The 10,836-nt window shown below is 38.5% G+C and overlaps 1 protein-coding gene across 2 annotated transcripts; it reads left to right on the top strand.

Annotated features, from left to right (window-relative positions):
• The first annotated feature begins 1,262 nt into the window (after positions 1 to 1,262).
• mdka (midkine a) lies at positions 1,263 to 10,804 on the top strand. 2 transcript variants are annotated; one of them, XM_065289454.1, is made up of 5 exons: positions 1,263 to 1,415; positions 6,860 to 6,942; positions 8,615 to 8,782; positions 8,894 to 9,055; positions 10,196 to 10,804. In XM_065289454.1, exons 2-5 carry the CDS (start codon positions 6,861 to 6,863, stop codon positions 10,222 to 10,224), a joined length of 441 nt encoding a protein of 146 aa, XP_065145526.1. In that variant the 5' UTR covers positions 1,263 to 1,415; position 6,860; the 3' UTR covers positions 10,225 to 10,804. The 2 variants fall into 2 exon arrangements, with proteins under 2 accessions (XP_065145526.1, XP_073668784.1); XM_073812683.1 differs by lacking the exon at positions 1,263 to 1,415 and adding an exon at positions 4,389 to 4,407.
• The last annotated feature ends 32 nt before the right edge of the window (positions 10,805 to 10,836 follow it).

Genomic DNA, 10,836 nt, shown 5'->3' on the forward strand with positions numbered 1-10,836 from the left:
AATCAAAGCTTCAAAAACACAGAAAAAATGGGACCTTTAAAAAGGTGATGATGTTGCTACACCTACACAAAAAATGCCACTTAAAATGGTTCCCCTATGATTAGGAGCCAGTGAACCACTTTTAGTGCTTTCAATTTTTTAGTGTGTATTTGTGTCTATAATTATCAATCTGTGTTATTTATGCATGGGTGAAATGTTCACTTTAAGCAGGATGTTTGTGACTTTTCATGGAAAAACATCACAAACGCTTCAGCTATTTACACTTCTTGGAGTTCCACCAAGCCGTTATTAAATTATCATGCAGATTTGTTATGTTGTGAAGATGGCATTTCTGTAGTCTGTTGTTAAGGTGTGAAATCTGCAGAGTTTGTCCTCTTTGATTTCTCACTGTCTGGATGTCTCTATAGCAAAGCTTTAATGTGTTCACTTGTGTGTTGTATGGTTTCTTATCAGATGTTCTTCCCTCTTGTTCTCCAATTAGAGTAAGCTTACCAGCTTATTATTTTGATACAAAGGCTTTTTGATCTTTTTTTGATTTGGTGTAGTTCATTTTATTTTATTCTGGAGAACTGGCATGTACTGTATGTTTCGGATTATGAACAGAGTCATCTCTGTAATCACGTTATATGGTCTGACTGTCAAATTTATCTCAGCATAATTTTTTCCCAGATGCAGTGTAGCTTTTCTAATTTAAAGCTGAAACATTTGTATGTATGTATTTGATTTAAATCTTGAATTTGTGTATTGACTTCCAACATGAGTCTTATACGGATGACAATTTTAGTACAGAATGAGCTGTGGGCTTTTTTGTGCTAGTGACACGTTTCTTGTGAACCAGATGTTTAAACAAAGTTTTGAGGAAGTTTTGTTCACAAATCTGTTCCCACTAGAAATACATATATTTTATTTTTGCAAAATGCGTTTTTATCACATATGTAATATAGTCACCAAATAAAATATATCTTAAATAAATGTTTATTTTATTTAATAAAATTTAGCTGCATTTTATAATGTATCACCTAACACATCTCATGGCTGTTTTTTATTATTAATGAATTCATATTACATAAGATCAAGGCAGACAAACAAAATAACACAACAATACAATGAACAGTAAACATATATAAAGCCAGGGGGAGGTAAATGAGGAGTTATACAAAAATATTAAAAGATTCACATATTGCATATGTTTTAATTGCTTTCTTAACGTCTCATGGCTGTGCATGTGGGCCATGAGTGAGGGTGACGTGGTGTGTGACGTCATGGATGGCTAATTTAAATGGGGTCCAAGGGGAGAGAAACGCGTTAAATTAGTTTTGGGGGAAACAAAGAGCTGGAGCGGTACATAGAGGCGGATACTGGAGAAGAGTTCACACGCATAACTTTATCAAGACCTCGTTCAGCACGGAAATCAAGTAAGTTAAAAAACCGCTTTCTATTTTGCAGTCAAATGATAGCCTAATAAGAATTGCTATCAACTTTTTAAAAAGTGTAATGGAAAGTTTAAAAAACGACACAAATGTTAACAAATGTTTCTTCGTGCCATAGCTATACCACAACGCAAACTTAATGTAAAATATTATATGCATTAAATGCATGTCGAATAAAAAAGTCCCTATAACTAACACTGTAAACCAACGGCGTTGAAGTTTGTAACAGTTACACGGTAATGTTATTTAATGTAATAATAATAATTGTTAATGTTAAGCTGTTTCAAACTAAATAAAATACTACTTCTTTAACCTTACATTTTTAAAGTAGAGTACAGTATTATTATATATATTATCAAAGTGTAGTAAATATATTATACTAGAGTTTACAACAATTTACTACGTTGTATATAGTAAATAATAAAGAATTTGTATTTAACCGAGACAACTTTCAAACATCACACGCGCACAGTTTGCGCTTACGAAGTTCAGTCAAGTTTGGCAACTCACTTGGTAAATAAGTTTATTTGTTTTATGTAAATCGTTGATACTTTAATTTTCCAATGTCTAAGGTGTGTTTATGTGTATGATCTTTTTTAGTACTCCAAAATTATTGTGTGTGTGTGTGTGTGTGTGTGTGTGTGTGTATGAGAGAGAGAGAGAGAGTGAGAGAGTGAGAGAGAGAGGAGAGTGAGACAGAGAGAGAGAGAGAGAGAGAGAGAGAGAGAGAGATGATTGTGTTTTTAATGCACTTGGCTCCATTCACTCCCTCTATTTTCTCATGAATGGAGTGATTAAAGTCAGCATGGTCAAAGGGTGCAGGGCAGAAAGCAAGAGGACCACGTAGCATCTTTTCTTCTCATGCTCTTTCAAAGACCTTTTCAAAGTACTGACATTCCAAGCAACCCCTTTTTTCATTTCTCTCTTTCTTTTGACTCTTTTTGGGCCTTTCATCGCAGATTTGGGACTACAAAGTGCAAAAAACACCCTCTTATTTAAAGGACTACATTGGCAGCAATACCACTTCACGGCACTTGATCAGTAAAGTTGTAAACATTCAACCTTTTGCCCTCTGCCCTGTTGTGTGAACGTTGTGTTATTTTCTTACATTGTAGGGAGCAAATTTTCCCAAAAGGATAGCCTGAAATTACCTATCTAATAGAATATGAATACTACATAACATTCAATACAATATCTTATATAAATAAATATCTTGAAGAAAATGTTTCAGTGAGAAATAACATACAGAAAGTTAGAGATGGGTATTAATAAATATCTACTGTCCCTCGTGGTTAAAATTCTAGTCTGGGTCGTGCATACTTTTCATAACAGAGTTATAACAGTTTTTATTATTTGAATTTCATGTGCATTGAAGGGGTTTATTGTACATTTAATGATATACTATAGAAGTGGTGTGTGTTTACAGTTACCAAGCACTCTTGTCCTCTTCAATATAGCGACATGCTTTAAAGCAGCATAGCTTTCTTTCTATCTCTGGATTTATATGTGTGTACCCGGCCTCAGGCTGTGTATATAAAAACCCGAATTGGTGTTTCATTCTCTGATTTCTCTTTAAGATGCAACAGTTACTTGTTGAGCGGATGAATGTGTGTGTGCTTAGTATATGCTAAACTCCGATCTGCAAGCCTCCAGCAGTGCACTGGTTACAGTCTCTGTCAGAAAGCATTTGCTATAACACTTACCTAATGCTTTACAGCACCGAGCCAGCGACAGCCTATGTGTGTGTGTGTGTGTGTGTGTGTTTGGACATCATACAACTGTACACGCCCATCAGAAAGAATGATGTTAGAGTCACATTGATTTATGACCGCTTGCCTCAGACCTGTACTTGAGTAAATCTTGTGCTGAGGTAGACTTTAACAGCTGTTTCTAGTTTGCACACTGTCTCCAACTCCCTCTCCTCCCCCATGACTTTCTGTCTGCCTATCTGTCTTTCCGTACTTTAGATGACTGATAAAGCCAATGCTGGCTGAATCTCTGCGCTGGGTCTCTTTAGCCTCGGCTCAAGGGCCCTCGGGTTTCACATCAAGCTTAATGCAATCACCTCAGTTTAATGTAGTCTTTACAGAAAACAGAACGCTTGTAATACAATTTAAGAGTTGCTGAAAGGAGAGACTCCGAATGGAAATTGAAAAGCAGTGCCGTTAAGCATGAAACCGTGCCATATGTCCGACTATGGAGTGAAGTGGGTCACAGCTTTGTGTTGTTTTCTCTGCTATGCAAATGGGTTTCAAGTCCAGCTGGTTGTGCAGTGAAGGACTTGCACACTCAAACAGTGGGTGCTGGAACATGCTGAAAAGATGTGAGGGGTGAAGAGAGGTCCAAAGCAGGGGAGAGGAGACAAGCTGTGCGTGTCCGGCGGTCCTGCATTCCTCAGCGCTTGTGATAATGGAAACCCCATGGCGTACGATGAGTGAGTTAGGTGCTCAAAGTGTGTGCGTATGGAGCTTTCAAAGGAATTTGTATATGTGTGTATACGTTTGTGCGCACACTAGTGGGTCAGAACAGCCTAGTTAGGCTTTTGGAACACCCCTGTTATTCACACACACACATACATACACAAACTGCACAAAGAAGACTGCCCGATGAGAGATTTCGTGAAAAGGTCAGAAAAGAGAAGAGGGAAAAAAACGGTGAGGGGAAATTTTGGACACGGAGAGGGGGTGAAGACATTTTTGGGCCAGGAAAGGGGGGTTGGGGGGTACTTAAGATTTGTGGTTTCTGAGAGAGGTTAGTCACGCTCCGTTGAGCAACTGACACTTAATTACTGTTTGGAGGGAGCTGCAGGATTTAGTGGGTCAACCGAATATTTTATAAAGTGCTTTATAGGAGCATTTAGTGTCTGACTCTCGGTTAGTCCTGAGAGTGAGACATCCCGATCTCACGGGAAAATGTAACTATTTACTTTGTGGTGATTCGAAAAAAGCAAGACTCTCAACGACACTGGGTCGAACAGGTTCGTACAAATTTATACGAATTAACCACTAAATAAAAAAGGTAGATTTATGAGAGACTTTTTTATAGTTAAACTTCTTATAAAGGCCTGGCACCTGAGTGAAAAGTTACCGGCTGAGAGATGGTGAGAGTAAAACTTCTGACATCCAGCAACACAACTATAGCTGCTGGCAAACATGTGAGCTGTTGGGTCAGTGCTGCCCTCCAGAATGGAAAAGTCAATGTGAGAGATAAAGAGATAGACAGACATATCGACTGCAGCACATACTGTAAAGTCTAGTAGGGAGAGAGAAAGAGAAGAGAGACTTGTTTGGACCTAATAGGTGCTTAATTATCCTCAAATATACAACAATAACCCTGTTCATCAGTTTACCTCCTTCTGGCAGCTTTGTGCAGTCCTTTATAGCATCTTACCGAAACCATCCTCTCATTCATCAGCTTTTGTTACCTTTAATTGCTTTTCTTCCTAACAGACATTCACACACTCTAAACCAGGGATATCTTATTGATGAAAAAGTCAGTCTCACATAGCGACAATGGTGCCGAGTTGTTAGTAAATGTGTCTGTGGGAAGCCGGCCGGCTGTATGTGTGTGTGAAAGAGAGCTCTATAATCTGCGTAGGTCCATATGTGTGTGAGCTCTTTGCCTTCATATCCACGGAGCATTCCGGAAGAATGGCGTCCCGCTGCCATGATTCTTTTCTCCTGAGACAATGCGCTCTTGCTATCTCCCAGCACGCAGGCAAACCACCATCGCCATGGAGATCACAAGCAGAGGTTAAAGAGTGCTCTCACGCAGTCATAGATATAAACAAAACATCCAAATATGGAGATGCTGTCTTTACTGACACACAGAAATGCAGAAAATTCTGAAAAAGAAATTAAACATGAAACACTTTGGTGTTCTTTCACTTGCTTGCAAGTTTTACCAGCTTATTGCAATCTTCGTTAAAATAAACGTCCCACTGTTATGAGCACAGCGTGGTCTTCATATTCTTCAGATTAGGAACATTGGCACGGTGTGAAACAGAACAGCAATTTTTATATAGAAATATATTCATTTGCACTGTGTGTACACGGCGAACTCTGAACAAATAGAGAGAAAGAAAAAATCCGTTCTTTTTTGTGCCTCATTGAATGTAAATGTTCATGCGTGTTATTTCTGTTGCCCACATTCTGTTTAATAAAGAACAGTAATAAACCAGTACAGTTTGTATCCTCATTATTAACTTTTCATACTAATTACTTTCAAAATTATTTCATTGTTGCATGATATTTCTATCTGTGGGTTTTTGCCTTAGTGTGGATGTGTTTGTTCGGTCCCTGTGGGTGGCTGTAGAGATGTAAGCACTGTTGTTTCATTATAATCTGGTGTCGGTGTGATAGCATAAATTCGTGTAATTCTTCAACACTTTGGTCTTTTATGTTTGCCCTAGCCAAGTCTGTGACATTTTAATGCCAGTCTGTTGAATTCACTCGGTGGAGTTTGGGCAATGAATCATTCTGAATGATCATCTTTATCAGCTCCATTCCTTCATCTCTCATTAGGGAATTGAAACATTAAAAGGGCAAAGTGACGTCTCGGTGTAGATGGGTCAATCATTGCTCTGCCCTTTTCTAACAGTAGTTATAATTGAATTTTTTTTTTTATAATGAAAAATAGCATTTTAAAGAGCAAAATCTCAGTGATGGATATTGTTGCTGTTTTGTAAAAGTGAACAATTGTAGCACCTGTGCTTAGTTTCTCTAATATTTTTGTAACCTGCTACATTGCAATTACTTTGCACATTAATGTACGTAACCAAACTGTAACATTACATAACATAAACCTTATTTTTATATTTTACTACTTGTTTATCTTTATACTTTTTTTACTTGTCTATTTCTATATTTATTACTTATTATATAATTCTTTACTTACACATATTGAATTCTAGTGTGGAAAGGAAGAATTTCAATGTGCACGCTCCGAAAGGCTAATATGTACTATTTTGGTACAGATACAATATGTAAGAAATCAGTACAGTATGTACCTCTAAGGCACCAATGTGTACCAATATGCTAGCCTGGGTACCAGCCGAGTTTAGCCCCGCCCACAATATTGTAGGCTTGGGGAAATTCTGACTAGAATTGAGTATGACAACGTCAGGCTACCAGTGTGCATCTTTTAGGTACAAGAGAATGTACTTTTTGAAAAGGTACGGCCTCATTGAAAACGTTTGTACCTTCTTGTAGCATTCATTTTTTCTGAAAGTGTGCATGTCTTGTGCATATGACAAGAAACTCTTGAAATAACAACTGTTTATTTGCCTCTCACGGTTCAAAATTTATAGCAACTGTCTGAATGCACTGGGTGTGGTGCAACATTTTTAGGGTGAGATGTTGTCCCCTCCATGATCCTGTCCAAATGCAAAGTACAAATTTTTGGTAACAAATGTTTTTTTTTTCTTTCAGAATGCGTGGCTTATTTTCCACCCTTGTCGTGGTTCTTGTGGCCTTAATGATCGTCACTACAGAGGCTGGAAAGAACAAGAAAGGTATCAGATATGTTCTTACTTTAATTAAGCTCTCACACAGAATTTCATTATTATAACACTGCAGTCTGTTGCTTTGAATCTTATTTAAAGGTATAGCGGAAGATTTCCCCAAATTTTTGAAAAAGAACCGCCTCTCCACTTAAAAAAAAATTCACATGCGCAACACTGTACCTGCTCTAGAGAGGGAATCCCTATTAAACGCGTGCACGAGAGAGAGAGCATGCAGGAGCCTAGATCTTCTCTTCGCTTTGTTTACCGTGTCTGCGCGGTTCGTGACTTGTGCCAGGGCTATGATTGCTAATCATAGCTTACATCAACTTTTACTAGCAGTGATTTTAAATGGATTTCTCCAAATAGCATGCAAACTTTACCTGTCGAGTAGAAACTTTGCGTGGGAAGCCCAACCTGTGCTTTTAGCGCACGCCAGCGTTTGAAACAGTGGCGGCTCGTGACTGCACTTCCAAGGATGCGCTAATAAAAGTGGTCGGATTGTCACGTGTGTGGTTCCCTTTTCCAAAATATGTGTCATGCATGTGGAGAGATCCTGTGTGCATCACGTGTTTTGTCAAAATAAGTGCCTGCTGGAGACACGTCAAAACCGTTTATGATAAAAGAGACGCTCACGTTCCCTAAATAGACGCAACATACTCCCTTAACCGTAAACTCTGATTATGCATGAGATTGTGCGAGTATCTGGCACACGCGAGCGTCTCCTTTCAAGTTCAAGTTCAAGGCAGCAGGCACTTATTTTGGCATGACACCGTGATGCACACACGATCTCTCAAAGCGCAGAACACATATTATGAAATGACCAACCACACACATGACAAGCTACATACAGTACATGTTGTAATGAACTTCGCATCGTGCGCTTCAACAAAAAAAAGAAGTCACCAGCCGTCACTGGTTTGAAATAGTATCCCAAAAAAACTCTGGTCTTGTTTCTTTCTTCAGAGGCCTTTCTCATCTAGTCATGCGATCCGTAGACACTTTTTCTCTTGCAACCCTGGGACATTTTGAAAAAAAAAAAACATGGTGAGAATTAGGGTTGGGAATCGAATTTCGATTCCAATTCTGGAATCGGATACATAAGAAAGGAAACGGATCCTTTTAAAAAAAAATTATTTCGATTCCACTTATCGATTCCGGACCGATGGTCACATAATTTTATGTCATCTGCCAAGACCTGAGTCACCTGACCTATAGCCATCTGTGCACAGTGCACAGGAACGCTCACTTGAAAACTTGACTGTTGTTGCTTTTCATCTCTTTGGAATCGAAACCAGGAATTGGATCCGATAAGCGGAATCAAATTTGGAATCGAAATCTATAAATTTGAAATGATTCCCTACCCTAGTGAGAATATGAGCTTCAATGAATAGTTGAAACCGTAGCCCACCACACATATACACCTGAAAGTGCGCATGTGCAGAAAGCGAACATACAGTAGGGACAGGCCGACAGCCTTACGTCAACATATCATCAGAATGATTGACAACTGGGATGACCAATAGTCTAGATCCACCTAGAAAAAGAAAATCTTCCACTATACCTTTAATTAAATGGATAAATGAATCATCCATAGACTGATCCGAGTTTCCCTCCTGATCTATAAAGAGACTAATGTAAAGAAATAACTTGACTGTCTGTGTGTCTCTGTGTTGTGTGACAGAGAAGAATAAGAATGGTAAGGGAGGTGGAGACTGTGCAGAGTGGCGCTATGGCAGCTGCGTGGCCAATAATGGCGACTGTGGATCAGGCGTAAGGGAGGGCACCTGTAATGAGCAGACCAGGAAAGTAAAATGCAGAGTGCCCTGCAACTGGAAGAAACAATTTGGAGGTGAATATATTACCATTAATCGATAAGCAGAAACAATCACGTTATATATTGATTAACTTGCAGAAGTATTTTTTCCTTAACGTTTTACTAATAACTATTTCTCTTTTGCAGCTGACTGCAAGTATAAGTTTGGTAACTGGGGTGAGTGTGATGCAGCCACCAGCACAAAGAGCCGCGCTGGGACTCTGCAAAAGGCTCTCTACAATGTTGACTGTCAGCAAACCGTCTCTGTCTCCAAACCCTGCACCACCAAGGTCAAAAACAAATCCAAAGGTACAGTCCAAAACCACCAAATTACAATGAGTCACTTCCCTGAATGTCTGAAGCCTGCTAGATTTGAAATCATACTGTGTTGTTTGTATGCTATGTTATACTTAAATGCTATTAAAAATAACCTCAAGCACATGACTGTAGAAACAGATGTTGCATTGTGAACATTTGTTAGGTTTGGGTCTGTTTATGCTGAGTGGAGACAATGTAATGCATGTACAGTAATTTATTCTGTTTGTGTAATCTTGGCCTGTTGGCCGTCGTGGGCGACTAAGTGGGATTTTAAATTCAGTAATGAACCTCTGTTCACACATAAGAGGCAAATGTCTGAGGCAGTCTGTTCATTTGATGTTTTTGTTAGTATGCTTATCTTATTGTGGATTTCAGCAGCACTAGAATTATTGTACATTATTTAAGCCCATGAGGAGTTCAGATGCAAAACCTTGTAAGTGCGTCTGACATGTTTTCTTGTAAGTGAGCATTTTTATTAACCTATTCTGTTTAGGTTCAGTAATGTCACTTTAATGGCAATGAAAAGGTTATAAGTCAGTAAATGCCTAATTGTAACAAATGTCACTTTACTTATTATTTATGGTATTTAACAAATTTCTTTCGCTGGAAAGTTCTGCATGCAAACTTTTTTTGGCAAAAACATCCACTTCTAAAAAAGAAATCAGCTTCTTTGGACAAGATATAGTAAACAGTTAAACTAAAGATGAGACTTGAAACATTGCAAATAATAAAAGCATGAATGTAAAATTAAGAAACTGAATCACAGACCAGGAGGTGCTGTGATCCATGTGACTGCCACATTTGGGTTATATTAATGTCTAAGTACTCACAAGGGACAAATATTTTAATGTAATCAACGGTCGTTTCACGTGCTAATTCATCTTCTGTGCATTTAGAAAAAAAATCGATGTGGCGGTATTTCTAAATGGCCTGAGGCTTGAATTAATCGAAACTGAAGCGAAGGTATTTGAGGAGCATATATGTGCCGAGATCATTGGATTAATATCGTTATCTCATTTTGGTGGCGTTTAGTGGCTTTTGCATCTGAGTTCCTCATATGCATTTCATAACCTGCATGACACTGTTACTGATAAATCTGATTGATGAGATTTGGTGTCAATCTCTCCACAGGAAAGAAAGGAAAGGGGAAAGGGAACTAAAGAGAGCAGCAGATCCAGAGGAACAGTGAACATCCAGTGATTGTCTGTCATCCAGACACGGCATCTTAAATCTCTGCTCTGTGTTCTTCAGTAGAAGCTTGACTCTCTCCACTGCCACAACACACATCGCTTGAAGTGTTTATCTCTTGGGTTTGTTTATGACAGAGTAATTGACACGTTACATGGCTCTCTTACATTATGACAGAAGCGGGGGGGATAAAATGCCATTGTTTACAGTGTGGTGACCTGTAGTTGACCCATTTCGCTGATGTCTCTCGCTCTCTCTCTCTCTGGCTTTCACATTCTCGCTCTTTCCCTCGCTCGCTTTCTATCTATTATGTGTTTAAGCCTCAGGCCTCTCATTTGTTTAAGGACACACAATCAGTAGAACTCAATCAAGTGCATCTATTTCATAACTGTTTAACTTACAAATCTGGTTTTGTACAATTGTGTAATTACAGGATTATTACTGGTGGGGTATATAAGTAGTGTTTGGACAAGTCACCCTTCTTTTTGTAGCCTAAAATTTTTAAATTGAAGAGAGTTGTTTCAAATAAATGATTTTTCCTTTTCTATAAAAGTTGTAGTTCATGTAAGGATTGCTAAGTGAAA

This window comes from Paramisgurnus dabryanus, chromosome 2 (genome assembly GCF_030506205.2).
Source record: "Paramisgurnus dabryanus chromosome 2, PD_genome_1.1, whole genome shotgun sequence".
Classification (NCBI taxonomy): Eukaryota; Metazoa; Chordata; class Actinopteri; order Cypriniformes; family Cobitidae; genus Paramisgurnus; species Paramisgurnus dabryanus.

Excerpts from the sequence above, each read along its gene's own strand:
- mdka (XM_065289454.1), top strand. The coding sequence starts at position 6,861 with ATGCGTGGCTTATTTTCCACCCTTGTCGTGGTTCTTGTGGCCTTAATG. Across the intron at positions 8,783-8,893 it reads CTGGAAGAAACAATTTGGAG|CTGACTGCAAGTATAAGTTT; the intron begins GTGAATATATTA and ends TCTCTTTTGCAG. Across the intron at positions 9,056-10,195 it reads GGTCAAAAACAAATCCAAAG|GAAAGAAAGGAAAGGGGAAA; the intron begins GTACAGTCCAAA and ends ATCTCTCCACAG.